Here is a 14,837-nt window from a genome sequence, read left to right as displayed (position 1 = left end):
TGTAGAATAGTAGCTTCATTTGGTATCTATCATCATGTAATCTATATGAGTCTCCGAGAGACGTGAAAATATTGCAATGTGATCAACCAATCCCTCAGAGTTGTTGATCTTATCAAATCTTACTCATTGACATAGCTTGGCTGCCTGGCCACTAAGCCCGAGAGGAATTGGTGAACGAGCATCCCCAATGGCTCACCAGGAGACCTTTGGCATAGCCTAGTAGGTGTAGCACAAGGGACCCTTAGTGGTATCCATAACATCTCCAACAGTCAGGTCCTCGTCAATACCACCCATCATCAAGACATCGTCCAAGCTGACTTCGTGTTGCTCGGTCTGGTTGATGTTCTTGTAAAGTCCATTGTACTCAGTGAGTCTGGTGGAGTTCTCCTTCTGCCACAACCACCAGAGACGATCGATTTGCGCGTGGTGCAAGAAGAAAAGAGGCTCTATTATTTGTCAGTTACCGAACTAATAGCATATGAGAGTCACTAACCATTGGGAGAAGTGGTGGGGTTCATCTCCCCCCCGAGACAAGCGTGAATGCTACCATGAGGTCCCCCCTCGAGAGACCAGGCGTAGTGACTCCAGTTGCCAGACGTTTGGACTTCCTCAACTCCTTCGGGTCCGAAGACCTTGGCCATGGTTGCGAAAGCATCAGGCTCGTCAACTTCAGGCAAGTTACGATGCAGACAATGGCCACCGTCGGTAAGCTTCCTTGGCTCAGTCTCGAGGTACTCGGGTCGCAACTTTGCAAATGGACCGTCGGTTACACACTTAAGTGTACTTCCCGAGGCAGTCTTCTCGGTCTTTTCAGCGTCTCCGTTGCCGCCGAAGCCGTTCTTTGATGCCATGACTGGGGATAGACGAAGTCCCTCAGCATCCTTGGTCCAGTCCCAGTAGCTAGTAGTTCACGGTCAGAGGTTACTTGGCGATGGACTTGTATGGTACTCACGTGTATGGACCTTCATAGCCGCAGTCACGAAGAGCTCGCTCATAGACTACACCAAAGTATCGGTGCCAAGGGAGGAAAGGAGAACCACCATGAACTTTATCATATTAATAAAATGTTAGACTAAATACACCAGGTGGCACTTACTCCAGGAGTTGAGCTGGAAGTGAAGATGAGGGAAATCATCGTACAAGCTGGACTTGAGACCCATGCGAGAGGGTTTAGTCTTGAGGCACAGAACAGCATCGATATAGCCCTGCTGATCAGCAGCATCCAGCTCCCGCCACTCAATTCTCTTTGCAGGGTTCGAGCAAGTCTTGTCAGACTTGGCGGGAGCAGCGATAGCTGGGGTAATGGCGCCGGCGAGGGCGAGAATGGACGTGAACTTCATTTTGGACCGGGGTGAAAACGACTGCAGAGTTTTAGTGTCTAACGAGAGAATACCAAGGAGTAAGGATAATATTCTCTCTAGCGTAGAGACTTGGGAGATGTTCCCTTTTATCTTTTTTCCAGTTCGTCTCTTCTCTTTAATCTTTACGAGATTCAGGCTCATGGGCCCCATATTGAAGTCGAGGCGAGGCGCTCAGTCGCGCTCACGGACCCTCAGGGGTATGCTTGGCACAAAAGCCATACGAGGTGATCTTCATGCTATGTCACCGCTAAAACAAATTCCACCACAAACGACAGGTATACTATGGGCCTAAATCTAATTCTGGTTATGCTTGTCGGAGAAAACTCAGAGGAGACGATTTAGTGCCGAGGTTAAAAGTGCAAAGGCCAGTCGTATAATAGCTCGAACAAGGTCAAGGTTTTAAGTTTATGCAATGTAAATGTATTGACCGGTGACAACTCGGACATAGATAATGGATGACTGAAATTTCCCTTTCCACGAATAATAGGTTGCAGGACAGAAGTGTAAGAAGAAAGAGCATCGGCTGAGAGAAGCAGAATACCAGTTTGACCATGCAGAACGGATCTGTGCGTACGCGATGCTACAGACACAGACGTTTCAGCAAGAGTCCTACTTCCGAGCACCCTTGATACCAGCCAGACGACGCTCAGTATTCTTCCGAGAGTTGACAAAATCGGGGTTCGAGAGAGTCAATTCCAGACCGCCAGAGATAATATTGTCAACAGCCTCGACACCTTGCATGAAACTGTGACAAGTTATTAGCTCACAAATCCTGCAATGTTGGGATAATGAGTGGCTCACCTATGGTCCTGATTGCCAACCTCATACTTCCAAGCTCCAAATCGACCTCGCGACAGGATATCCTTGTCATATAGATAAGGCAAAGCTTCAGAGAGAGCAGCGTCGCGTTCAAGAGTGGGGGTTGGATATCCGTGATCGAATCGGCGAACATACGTGCTGACAATCTCATCCTCGGGGTTGAGTAAGTCCGTGTTGATCAAACCTTGGATACTCTCTTCGAGCAAAGTCGCTTGGTTAACGGGTTTATACGAAGATTCTGAGACTTCGAGCATGATTGACCAGTATGGACCAGAAGCTGGCTCCGATGAAGCAGGCTTGCCACCATTGGCAAGCTGCTTCGTGGCGAGTTTAACATCTTCGCTGGGTTGGTTATACGGGGAATAGTTGGAGAAGATGGTAGCTCGGTAGAACGGGGCGTTGTCTTCGGGGAAATAGAGCTGTGACCATGTGAGCTTCAAGACATCATGGGTCTCTCATAACCGCTTACCCAGCACTTATCACCAATACGATCGGGCCGCTTTCCACGAATGCCGACACCAATCACATTGGTGGACGAGTAGTAAAGTGGCTTGAGTGAATTTTGAAGTCTGGCATCATCCAGAGCTTTTGCGAGCTGATCGACAGCCATGGTCGAGATGAGGGCACCATACTTGACTGTGGTTCCTGTACTCTTGTCAGCAGGAAGTCTCAGTACGAGAGGACAAGCTGTTTACCATCTTTCAGATAAACCGTCTTAGAATCAGCTTCAATCTTTGTGACTGCTCCATGATCTCCAAAACGAGTCTTGCTTTGGTCAAGAGTATCAGCAACAGCAGTCCAGATTCCTCCCGTACCCCCACGAGCCGGGAAGCGGAATGTTGCATTAGGCCCCCAACCACCGGCTGCCTTACCCAGAATAGCGTTGGTAGTCACAAGCTTAACATTAGGCGCAGCTACACGTTCCCCAACCCAAGTAGAGTTCATCTATGCAAGTTGAATAAGATGCGAAACGTGTTATCAATATGTGTACATACCTTGGTTGTAGGAATGGCCCAGACCTTGAAGTTATAAGGACGCATAAAAATCTCATTCAGCCTCTCGCCAACGTTGCGAATGTTCCACTCGTCAAAGTTGGCTGGTTTGTCAGATGGTGAACGCGCGCGGGCTTGAATGGCTGCGTCGATGAGATCTCCAAGACAACGGGCCTGCTCCTCTTTGGGCAGGACTGCGATGTTGTTCTGGAAAGAATATGGGACCCAAAGACCTTGGTAGCGGACATAAGAGATACGCTGGTGCTCATACCAATCATCAGATTTGGGAAGAGCTTCGTCGATAACATCGTCGAAGTACTTGTAGTGGGAGAAGATGACATGGCCTCCAACATCGAAGAGCTAGATGAATAAGTCACGAGACCACAACAGCTGGCGGAAGCATACATACGAAGCCCTCGGGGGTTGTGTCGGTGGACGCCAGACCACCGGGTGTCTCGTTGGAGTCAACGATGAGCCAGTCGACACTGTTCTACGAGAAGGGTCAATACAAAGTCTCACCCGTTAAGAAGGGTAGACTTACCAGATGTTGAAGACGCTTGGCTGCTCCCAGACCAGTTGGGCCGGCCCCGATGACGAGCACATCGACATTACTTCAAGCATGCCGTGTTAGATGAAAGATCTCCATAGTTCCGGTCAATAGGTCAACTTACATTTCTTGAGTTGTCATGTTCCAGTTCGTGGTTTGGAGAGAATTTTTTATAGAGAATTGCGGAATTCCGTTGATTCTGGAACTGCTTGTTTTATATCTTGGGACAGGTTAAATCAGCATTCAAAAAATGAGAAGGATTTTCATATTCGAAGTCTCATTTCGTGCTCAGTCTGTTGGTGTCTTACATCACCTCAAGATAAGATCAAATTGCGACATGCGACACTATTGGTGAATCGGTTATGCGAATCGGGTAGATCTGTTCCTAATTTTAGCTCTGTTGTCTTGATAAACATGAATCCTTTAATTTACTGGAGTGGCTGAGTCAATACCCTCATTTAACATTCCCTGCTTGAAACAGAAACGCGTAAGTCAGCTACCCGATAGGAAGCAGAGTGACAGCAACAGAATTACTGACCTGAATTTAATCTCCATATCGTCGTATTCTTTCTACTTGAGCTTCCTATTGTAGTTGATAGTCCCTCTCATGGGTGCATGGGAAGTCGGAAAACAGGCTCTTGGTCGGAAGGATTACGATCCTTCGCGATGGAAACGATGGCACAAAGATCTTGCTTAGAAAGGACAGACTTATATAAGCGATGCATGCCATACCTATTGATTATGGTTATATTTATCTATAATCTATATCGAATGCGTTGAAAGCGAACGGCGCACGACAAACTTTCGATCTTGACTAAGAACAACTCTAGACGAAGTGCATTTAGATTGATGTCTTTAAAAAATTATTTTAAAGACCGAATAGTAATACTCCCTTTCATGATTGTTATAGTTTCGTAGGCAATTCATATACTGTAGCTTCATTGGCTGGAAGCTTGTAGTAAGCTCCGGAGCCATGGTTTTCTCCTGTGCCGCCTTTCGCTTCACCTTGAAACTATGCTCTGTTCAAACCATTTTCAGGCATTTCAGCGGGTACTGGTAAGACGACAGTGTCAAGTACAGTGGTGCGGGTGCTTGTTATAGCCTCTTCTTTACTTCTTGGTCGCGGAATAACCTGAGAATCAAGCTCCGGTTTATCAAAACGTGATGTCCCCGCCACGTCATCTACATAAGGACTTTTGGGGGTCTTTGGTGTTCTGTTTCGCCGCCTCTGCCACCAGATCGCAAATGAAACAGCCGTAGTAACGAAAAGCACAGAGGGAACAACAGCACCAGCGATCCATGCTTTACTAGAACTTGAGCCTTGCTGGATATCAGTATGACTTGAAAAGACAGTTGGATCCCTCTCACTTACTATTCTTCCTGGGAATATTTGACGAACTGGCTGAATCTTCAGGTTGGGCAACGTCCGTTGTGGTTAGGGGATTAGCTACACTTTATGAGCTTTATGTATCAAGTTGAGATCTTCCAAACTGACTGTTAATGGTACCAGCTACCGATGTCTCCAGCTGCTCCACATTTCTACTAGTAATGCTCGCTTCATCCATAAGTGTGCCATCTGTTTTCTGAGCTGAAGTGGTTTTCGTGCTACGAACAGTGGCCGAAGTGGCCGAAGTAGTTCCCATGGAGGCCCATTTAGTGAGGGCAGTGAATTGCGCACAATAGTCGACGTATCGGCCCAAGTTTGGTTCAACATACTCTCTTGGGCTTCCCGAGTTGACATTATCTTCGATGCATCCTAGACAGCTCGAATATAAGTCGTAAAAGGCATCGTCAGCGCAAAGCTTTTCGTTTCGTTGCATTTGCCGTACATATTGATAAGCGGATTCTATAAAGTGTCAGTAATGTGAACGGAACCCCAAGGCTATGGATATGGTGTACCGCATTGATAACATTCCTCGGGCGTTACGTCGCGGCGAAGTCTGTGACCGATAGCATGAGCCTGGAACTGATCATCTCTAGCTGCTGGATGCTGAATAGCCATGACGAAGTGTAACCTTGCTGGATAGCTGCGAGGGCATAGAAAAGGATACATAAGAACGCTCAAAACTTCACGAAGGGCCTTAACCTTATATTTATGCTTGGGGGCCTCACATGGTGGTCTGATGTCTAATGGGAATGGATTCCGCTACATGGGTGATACGCCAAGCAACATCTCTGGCAACCAGAACCGAAACGGAACTTGGTGGTCATAATCGAAGTTGACATAGCATGTATAAAGAGAAGGCAAATTCTGCTAGATCAGCGAGCTACATGAACTTGCAAGGGTTTGGGTGTGCAGGGCTGGTTGATAATGGCAAGTCAACCGTCAATGAAGATATAATGCCGAGGCGGCGCGACTTCAGCTCATGCAAAACCAGACATCCTTCGATTCTACACTAATTCCGATACTACCGGTGGTTCCGACGCTGCCCATTCCTCACGCCATTTCATCACAACAGGCTAGAAAGATCTTGAGCATGAAGGAGGAAGGGTAAATGACGTCGATCCTAGACCGGCTTCGGACTGAAGATAGATTTAGGCTAGAAGTTACATGGGGGTTGAAAATGGCCAAGCCACAACACCATTCAGCCAGTAAGATGTGTCGAGATCCACGCATATGCGTAGAACTCAAACGCGCTAAACCATCCTGCTGATATCCCAGATGCCATTTTCCAGAACAGAATGTCGCATCTTTGTCTTTCATTTCTCATAAAAATCCTCCCGGGATGCTGGATGAGCTTCATCCTCTTTCTGACCACATCGCACTCTAAACGTCACCCAATTCCACCTAAGCACGATATTCATCTCGTTCAGCACAAACAACGCTGCTAGCTCCCCACTCACTATTTGAACATTATTTAGTAAGTTCACATACTCGCCAATACTCTCCTCACCACTTGCTTTTGCAACACGGGCATAGTAACCATCTTCTAGAGCTCAAATAAACCTTGGGTGATGCTATCAAGCCACATTCAAGCCTAATCGCTGTTGGCACTTCCAACCCAGCATATAGCGAACCCCAATGGGACTGTTCGCTTCGGATAACTACTGGCATACTGATTGGGATCAATATCTTCATTCCGAGACGTTTCTTGAAGACGTCCCCCCTTTGGTAGGTTAACGGATATTTCACTACTTCCTTTTCGAAACGCCCTTTGCCTTAAGTTCAGGTGGTGTGCATCATGGAGGCCATTTGTATTCCTGCTTCTGTCTTGAGCCTTGTCAGCTCCTTAACTGAACTTGTGAGAGCGGTTCAATATCTTCGTTGTCGAATGGACAATGAGCACGAGAACTATCTTCGCTCTTTGGGAAAGCTTGAAGATGTCATCGACAGGATTCGTACAAAGCTCCCCAAGGTCAATGGAGTCATTCCTAAGGACCTGGGAGAAACCATCGATCTCGCCACAAAGAGAGCTATTGAAGACGTCGGTAGTACTAGGCAGTTGCTTGGCAGGGTTTTGCACGATACTGGCACAACTTCGTCTAGAGCGGCAACTTGGGGAACTCGTCGGCCAAATTATACTAGCAAGACAACTTCTGCGCGATCGAGAGAGCTCGTACAAGTGTCGCAGGAAACTGCAACTTTCGTTGGTCTTTTAGACACTTTTGAGGGAGCTGATCACTACGCGCTTGATCCGCCATTCTACGATTTCGGAAACTCTTCCAGGTCCATCTTCGACGACGTTGAAGCTATAAAGCCCGGAGGGACGTCGCAGGTGTTTCGAGTTGGAATCCACCTGAGCCACATTCCCGACTATGGGGGAGAAAGCAGAAAAGAAGTCACATTCGCTGTAAAAACCATCTACTATGGAACTCCCAAAGACTACGCACGCGAGCGAGACGCTTATCAAAGACTGAGTCTTGCACAAAACCCTCATCCCCACATCGTACCTCTTCTTGCTTCGTACCGGATGGAAAGCAAGTACCACCTCGTCTTTCCGTTGGCTGATTGCGATCTCGCTATGTATTGGCGAAGCGAGCCAAAACCATCGAATGACAAGCGCACCCTTGAGTGGTTCGGAAGTCAGATGAGAGGGCTTGCAGATGCCTTGTCCACTGTTCATGGACAAAACAGCCAAGGGAAAGATTTGTATGGGGTTCATGGTGATATCAAACCAGAGAATATCCTTTGCTTTGGTGCTGATAATAAATGGACAACATTTGCTCTCGCGGACTTTGGATCTTCATACTTCCTTACACCTGAAGAGAAAGATATGCCGAAGGGCCTCAAACATACACCAGTCTACCGCGCCCCCGAACTCGACACGACTGGGGCCATGACACAGGCCTACGATATCTGGAGTCTTGGCTGTGTGTTTACGGAAGCCATCATGTGGTTCTGTCACGGCAAAGCTGGCATCTCGAAGCTAATCCAAACTCGACTCGATGACGAAGACAACAGCCCCAATCGAGATGCCTTCTTCCGATTGCGTTACGATAAGCGAGGTGGCCTCACGGCGAAACTCAAGCCTGAGGTACACAGAGTATGTCTCCTACGCCTTATTCATCTTCAGATAGAATCTAATCTTGCCGACAGCTGCTGATATCCCTTCGTGAGAGCTGTCAGTCGTCCCTCTTCATCGATGACATGCTCTATCTCGTCCTGGAAGGGATGCTCAAAGTCAACATGAGCGAGAGAATGTCAGCTCGGGAGATCTTCGAAGCTTTGACGCAAATGTGCCTGAAGTTGGAAAGTGACCCAGCTTATTCTGAACCTCGTGGCACTAACGATATGGAAATGGTAGGATAGCCACTTTCCTTGACGTAGAAAACTGTGTGAAGTCAACTCACTCACACATATATAGGCTCTCTCTCATACTACTCCACATTTCTCGGCAAGGAGTATTTCGCTAACGACTTTGCGATTCCAGGTCCACACGAATCAGAATGCCAGGCAGCGACTCGACCGAACGGTCGATGCGACTTATTACACCAACGTCACAACCCAGAGCGATGCTGGTACGCAACTCAGTTTGAAGCCGCGCTTTGCATGCCCCTTTCACAAGGCAGGTATACTGGTCTCCGTTCACCATCGAGCTTGTGAAGGTCCAGGGTGGATTGATGTCAACAAAGTCAAGTATGTATAAACTTTCCTAAGTTCTTCTAAGTTCACCTAAATTTACATAAAGCTGCATAAGTACCTAAGCTTAGGAAAGATAAGCTAACTTTAGAGTAGGGAACATCTCTTCCGCTGCCACCTTCCAAAGAAGTACAGAGGCAAACATATTTGCCGCCGATGCGACACCAGCTTCGAAACAGACGAGCTCCTCCTGGCTCATCAACATCAAGAGGCGCCATGCCCTAAAAGGAAGCCAGAGGCAATTTACGGCATGTTGAGTAGAGAACAAGCTGCTCGACTCCGTTCCCTCAAGAGGAAGTCATCGAAAGAAAGTGAAGAGGACCGATGGTTCGATATCTACCGGATCGCATTTCCGAGCTTCAATCGGATGCTGGAGAATGTCTCACCATGTAAGCGCTTGGAGTTGATCCCTCAGTGATTTCAGGCTAACCAGACGATCAAGATCACGAATCCAACACCACCTCCCTCAGTACCTTAAACTCAACAAGCTCGAACGGAATATCTCAGTACAAAGACTATCTCCGCAACCGTGGTGCCGAAGAGTATGCCGCCAAATTAGCGAAAATGGGCATCAGCGTCACACTCGAGGCAGCTGCAAAGCTTCTCGAGCTGCAGGTCAAGGACCTTGAGACCTTTGATGAGACCATGAGAGAGCCTGTTCGTGCCTACGGAATTCCAACTGATGCAGATCACGAGAAGACCGGAAACAGTGCCCCCTCAGATCTCAGTGGCTCATCTGATCTTTTCGGCCCAATTAAGCTGCTGGCCAGATATGCAGATGATGAGGAACATTGAAAGGGTCGGATGATCTCCAGGACTATGGTTGGGGATCTCGGCTTCCTTGATGGTATGTGGGAAGGTTATGAGGTGTTTGATCGTGTTATAAGTGGCTTTGAGATTTATACTGGCTTCAGTCTGTCATTAAATGGCCAGATTCCATTCTTTTAGTCAGCAATTTGAAGTTTGATTTGACTAAAATCTGAGGAGAATGGACTATAAGCATTAAGCTTTAGGATAAGTACAGTATGTGAAGAGCTAATCTCCTCCAATATGATAAGAGATGAGGTAAATCGCTATAAAAGTAAATAAAGATTACTGAATTTATGCATATTTTAGGCTTAGACATAATGCGCGACCTTAAACTGTAAGATCAACTAGGTAGTGAGTGTATCTGGGGCAGTCTTGAGGCGAGGCGCGTTATACTTTTTCACTTTCCTTGTTTCTCTATACTGTGCTTGATCAATAATTGAAAGAATCAATTATTTATTGTTTGATAATTCATACTAGGCATGCGTATCGCATCATGCTTCAGGAACATCGTCCACACTTTTCGCCCCCAATCATTCAGCGAGCTGCAATCCACGGATAGAAAAACGAGCTCGGATAGTAGCACCAGATCCAACATCAAACTCCTCCTCACGGTTCATACCATTAGCACCCGTCACACTATCAAAAGGAATATCGACAGATCCCTGCTCACTCGTACCATTCTGCAGGCTAAGCTTGAAGCTGTGCGGGTTAGAAAGCTGTTCCGCGGTAATAGGGAACCGGAAAGCTGTGTCGAAAGATGGGTTGAAAATATCCGTTCCGGGGCTGTAGCTCTTGACAGGAGTGACAAATTCCTTGTCGCCCCAGGTCACCTTGACGCTGGGCTTGAGCTCGTCGCGTTGGCCGTTTAGACCATTAACGCTGGCGATGAGGACGGTAGCGAGACCGCAGATCTCGCCTTCGTTCTGGCTACTGGCTGAAATGCTGTTGGATTCGCCGACAAAGTTGAAGAACTTGCCGTGGATAGTCACCTTGGTCTCAAGAGGCTGGCCCTTGTGCGACAGGGTGAGGGTTTGGCTACCGCCGTTCAAGAGCAGTTGCTTGACAGTTGTCGTAGCAATACCAATATCGTCGTCACCGCCCAAGTCCTCATCGTTCAAATCGATGGTAATGCGCTGTTCGTAATCTGTAACAAGGAAGTCGTGAGTCTCGTTCCACTGAGGGTCGTGTTTATTCTTAATAGTCGAAGTTCGCCACTCTCCCTCAGCACCGACGTTGACATCACAGTAGCAGTCGGGAATATCCTTGACAAGCTTCTGGAGTAGTCTCTTGGCGCCGCTCTTCTTCTCGCCCGTAATCTCAGTTGCGTTATCAATGGTAAGGCGAAGAACACCGTGGTGGGGCTGGAAGGTCTTGAAGTAATCGTTAGAGGAGTCGAGCTTGACGAGGAAGCGGTTGGGGAGGACGGCCATGGAGGAAATGATGTTGAGAATGACCTTGCGGACGGTCTTGTCGATCAAGGAGAAGTCGGCGATGTTAGCGGCGTCGGTAAAGTCGAGAGATAGCTCGGGGGGGTTGATGAAAGCCACCTGAGCAGCTCCGATCTATGGATGTTGTTAGTGCTGAGATATCGATTCAATTTAAGTTTCATACCAGTGGGATAACGTTTGTCAAAGGACAAAGCAGAATGGAGAGTCGTCCCCTCATCTTCACATGCTCGATACCCTGTAAGACCAATAATCAGCAAGACGTAATACTGAGGCTAGGCAAAGCGGAGCTTACAATCTTGGGCACCATCGACGCATCAAGCTCGAAATCGCACTTGCCATCCCAATTCAAGTCCATATCAAGTTTGATGCCCTCGAGTTCGGTCTTGTGCACGTCAACATTAGAGAATCTGATGGGCGTAGGCCCAAAGTCCAGCTTGACGAAGCGGAGGTTGGCGAGAGGACCTGGAAGCATCTGGTCAAGCATGGGTTCGACGACATCTTTGATGATCTTGCCGCCTGCGACGTTGATGTTGGGCCATAGCTGGGCGATGATGTCGTTGAGGAATCCTAGAGAAAGTAAGCGCGATGATTGGAGACGTTATGTAGAGTGTTTAGGGTGAGAGGGGAGTACTCACCGGCAGATTCCGCGCCTCCAGAGGCGGTAAGAGTATCTTTGAGAGAAGCCATGTTATCCATCTTTGCGGGTGAAATGAGAGAGAAGGGAAGAAAAGAATTGAAGGCCAAGAGAGGAATGTGTCGTATAAATAATGATGACGATGCAGCTGAAGGTGAAGTTCTGCGGGGTTTGGGAGGTGAATGGCCCGACAGTTGAGCTCTGATGCAGGACCTAGAGCTCTAGACCACGCCCTGACGTCATTTGTGCTTCGCTGTCACCTCGTACAGGGGTGAATATCCTGTTCACTTACCCCTAGGCCAGCTGGATCAGCGTCATGAATTACAGATAAAACATTTCTATCGATGATTCTTGATCAGATTAAGCATTCTGCCAAGCTTTTGATCCGTTATTTGAGCTGCAACCTTATTTTTGGGCGAGGTTCTAAAAATATCGGGTTGCGGACTGGGCGACAGGGATTAAATGTGCCGCATCATCCGATCGTCACAACAAAACTTAACCTGGAGCGACAAGATGATTCGACGTTTCGAAGCTTCCAGGCTTCGCTGATCATCTTGGATGCAGTGGAAGAGACATTGGGATCGGTAACGGCGATGGTTAGTGCGCACCTTTTGAGGGCGGCGCGGATACGGATCTCGGTTCCATCAATTGCTGTTGCCTTCTTTCCAACCTACGTACGTCAATATCACGGCGGCCAAACACCAGCACAAGAGTATAGATGTGATGTTGACGCTGAACCAATGCACCGCTATCGACCAGGTGGCTACCATCCCGTTGCATTAGGCGATTCCCTCAGCGATGGACGGTATAAAGTCCTTCATAAGCTTGGCTGGGGCAGCTATTCGACCACTTGGGCCGCCAAGGACCAGACGTATGTTTGTGTAACGAAAATGCTGTTTCTTACTGATTATTTGCCAGGCATGATCGCTATGTTGCACTCAAGATCACAGTTGCCGAAGCGAGAAGAAGTCGAGATACCGAAATATTCCAAAGCCTTGCTGCTTCACCAAGAAATCACGAGGGGTCGTGTTACGTGAACCAAATGTGGGATCAATTCACTCTTATTGGCCCCAATGGCTCACACGATTGTTTAGTATTGGATCTCGTTGGGCCCAATATTGCAGACATCATTGATAGCCACTGCAGAGGTGACAGACTGCCGTCTCACGCTGCAAAGTCGATCTCGAGACAGGTATTGCAAGGGATCGATTATCTTGCTTCCAACGGCATCGGGCATGGTGGTAAGAGAACCATGTTTCAGTTCGTGACAGCGGCAATGCTGAATTTGCTCACAGACCTTCACACTAGGAATATTGCTCTGGAGATTCCGGAGCTGCATTTGCTAAGCGAGAGAGATTTAATTGCTAGGCTTGGTGACCCTGAGATGGGCTTAGTCACCAGGCGAGACGGCAAGCCCTTGTCATCCAATATACCAACATGTATCGTCCGACCTTCATCTTTCAGACACAAGGACGTCCAACGTCTGCTCTCGTCGCCATCTATCAAGATAATTGACTTTGGTGAAGCTTTCTTCAACCACGATACGCTCAATACATTACATACCCCGCTACCAGTACGCGCACCAGAGATTGTGTTTGGAGACCGACTCAATAACCGAGTAGACTTATGGAGCACAGGATGTCTGGTAATCACCACCTGATAACGAAGATTGCATCTGCTAACAGGCACAGATCTTTGAGCTGGTGACTGGACAGCCCCCGTTTGACGTTGTCATGTTAACTCCCCCAATGTTGGTTCAACAACTGATAGAGCTTATAGACGATGAGCTGCCATCAAGATGGCAAGTGAAATGGCAAGAAACGAAAAGGGAGGCGTCACAGGAAAAGGATGATTGGACGTTGCAAAGTTGGATGGAAGAAGTTTATTTCGACGATGACAAACCCCCAGAGTTCACAAGGCGTGAGATAAGGGTCGTAGCAAAGTTGATTGCTCGACTGATGAGATTTGAACCATCAACTCGGGCTACACCAAGCGAGCTTCTAGCTGATTCTTGGTTTCAATAACTACTTCAAAAAAGGCTACGACTTTCAATCTTCAGCAAATGAAAGAGGCCTTATTCCTAAGTCCAGCAGTAGTCATGCTTTCCCATAGCTCCGACCTGGCATCCGTTCTTGCAGTACTTCTTGAATTTGATAGTTCCGTTGGGACCGCACGAGAAGAGGGCATCGTTGATCTGGTTCTTCTTGAAACACGTTGCTTTGGTCGCGCGGGTGAGCTCGTCAGAGATGGTGGAGTAGTATTTGCCTATAAGAGAGACTTGTCAGAGACATCCCAGCTTGGGGGTTTAGAGGGAAGTGTTACCGATGTCAAGGAGGAAATGGCCGCAGTGGTCAAGCTTAGGGGTGCAGTTTCGTGCCTCTCCAAAGCCAGCGAGGGCGGCAACGAAAGCGAGTGGGACAAAGCTAGCCTTCATGTTGAGAGGGGGTAGAATGATGTGTTAAGTTTGAGGGTTTCGAGTTGATGTTGAAACGACGTTTCGTTGGCGATATCCCGGGGGTTTATAAGCTTAAAACAGACTCAGCTGCTAGCCAGGGGCTTCAACACCTTTTCAGCCTTGTGAGATCTAGAACTCTAGGCTAGCGAGCCTAGATCCTACTATCTGCGTACTATGGCTTGTTGAATCCTATTATTCTTCAGCCGCAGACGCCACTCCGTGACGCTGCGGATATGAGCTGGATCAGCCCATCGAATGGAAACGGGATAAATAACCTTTGAAATTTGCAAAAAACGCATAAGAAGCAATTTCTACTCAGTCCAAAGTCTTACTGGCTATCGCTCTCTACCTGGGTCAGCCAACAGGTCAACTTTGACTTTCGGAATAAGCATTTTATGGTAATTCCGGCCAATCTCTTGACTGAAGTAAGTCCTCTAAGTGTTTAAAGGTAGCTAGCGTAAGCCACTTCGCTTATTTTCACTTCCCTAAGGAACAGCGCTATATATTTATTGCTTAGGGACTGGAGCACCGTATCAGCCGAGCGCTCGATGGATGTTGCGGTGTTGAAATTATACATTTCAACCCTGGTATCGGCGGATATAGACCAGCCCAAGTGCGATAAGTACCACTATGCTGGACAGCAAGAGCTTGGGTGGATGAGAACGAAAAGCAGGCAATCTCAGTGACCATT

The 14,837-nt window shown here is 47.7% G+C and overlaps 7 protein-coding genes across 7 annotated transcripts; 2 read left to right on the top strand and 5 right to left on the bottom strand.

Moving 5' to 3' along the window:
* Positions 1-216: 216 nt before the first annotated feature.
* On the bottom strand, positions 217-1,340 carry FOBCDRAFT_144163 (uncharacterized protein; the record flags this gene model as incomplete). Its single annotated transcript, XM_031189549.2, has 4 exons — positions 217-446; positions 494-900; positions 953-1,046; positions 1,097-1,340. 4 exons carry the CDS (start codon positions 1,338-1,340, stop codon positions 217-219), a joined length of 975 nt encoding a protein of 324 aa, XP_031033534.2.
* A 630-nt stretch (positions 1,341-1,970) lies between these two features.
* FOBCDRAFT_206056 (uncharacterized protein) lies at positions 1,971-3,860 on the bottom strand (the record flags this gene model as incomplete). Its single annotated transcript, XM_031189548.2, has 8 exons — positions 1,971-2,106; positions 2,163-2,599; positions 2,650-2,825; positions 2,876-3,125; positions 3,176-3,532; positions 3,582-3,662; positions 3,714-3,783; positions 3,844-3,860. 8 exons carry the CDS (start codon positions 3,858-3,860, stop codon positions 1,971-1,973), a joined length of 1,524 nt encoding a protein of 507 aa, XP_031033533.2.
* Positions 3,861-4,731: 871 nt separating this feature from the next.
* On the bottom strand, positions 4,732-5,721 carry FOBCDRAFT_206055 (uncharacterized protein; the record flags this gene model as incomplete). The annotated part of the gene is made up of 4 exons (XM_054706792.1): positions 4,732-5,039; positions 5,092-5,166; positions 5,215-5,565; positions 5,619-5,721. The coding sequence occupies 4 exons, from the start codon at positions 5,719-5,721 to the stop codon at positions 4,732-4,734; spliced, it is 837 nt and encodes a 278-aa protein (XP_054562767.1).
* A 1,180-nt stretch (positions 5,722-6,901) lies between these two features.
* On the top strand, positions 6,902-9,680 carry FOBCDRAFT_297995 (kinase-like domain-containing protein; the record flags this gene model as incomplete). Its single annotated transcript, XM_054706791.2, has 5 exons — positions 6,902-8,203; positions 8,257-8,460; positions 8,525-8,796; positions 8,896-9,188; positions 9,242-9,680. The coding sequence occupies 5 exons, from the start codon at positions 6,902-6,904 to the stop codon at positions 9,592-9,594; spliced, it is 2,424 nt and encodes an 807-aa protein (XP_054562766.1). The 3' UTR covers positions 9,595-9,680.
* Positions 9,681-10,067: 387 nt separating this feature from the next.
* FOBCDRAFT_322662 (uncharacterized protein) lies at positions 10,068-12,035 on the bottom strand. The gene is made up of 4 exons (XM_031189545.3): positions 11,693-12,035; positions 11,350-11,624; positions 11,221-11,292; positions 10,068-11,171 (listed from the first exon to the last, which is right to left on the bottom strand). Exons 1-4 carry the CDS (start codon positions 11,751-11,753, stop codon positions 10,140-10,142), a joined length of 1,440 nt encoding a protein of 479 aa, XP_031033530.2. The 5' UTR covers positions 11,754-12,035; the 3' UTR covers positions 10,068-10,139.
* A 202-nt stretch (positions 12,036-12,237) lies between these two features.
* On the top strand, positions 12,238-13,351 carry FOBCDRAFT_297988 (kinase-like domain-containing protein; the record flags this gene model as incomplete). Its single annotated transcript, XM_031189543.3, has 3 exons — positions 12,238-12,562; positions 12,610-12,932; positions 12,987-13,351. The coding sequence occupies exons 1-3, from the start codon at positions 12,285-12,287 to the stop codon at positions 13,349-13,351; spliced, it is 966 nt and encodes a 321-aa protein (XP_031033528.3). The 5' UTR covers positions 12,238-12,284.
* A 420-nt stretch (positions 13,352-13,771) lies between these two features.
* On the bottom strand, positions 13,772-14,125 carry FOBCDRAFT_278919 (uncharacterized protein; the record flags this gene model as incomplete). Its single annotated transcript, XM_031189542.2, has 2 exons — positions 13,772-13,956; positions 14,014-14,125. 2 exons carry the CDS (start codon positions 14,123-14,125, stop codon positions 13,772-13,774), a joined length of 297 nt encoding a protein of 98 aa, XP_031033527.2.
* Positions 14,126-14,837: the final 712 nt, after the last annotated feature.

This window comes from Fusarium oxysporum, chromosome IX (assembly GCF_013085055.1).
Source record: "Fusarium oxysporum Fo47 chromosome IX, complete sequence".
Classification (NCBI taxonomy): Eukaryota; Fungi; Ascomycota; class Sordariomycetes; order Hypocreales; family Nectriaceae; genus Fusarium; species Fusarium oxysporum.
This window is presented reverse-complemented; position numbering and strand designations above follow the sequence as displayed.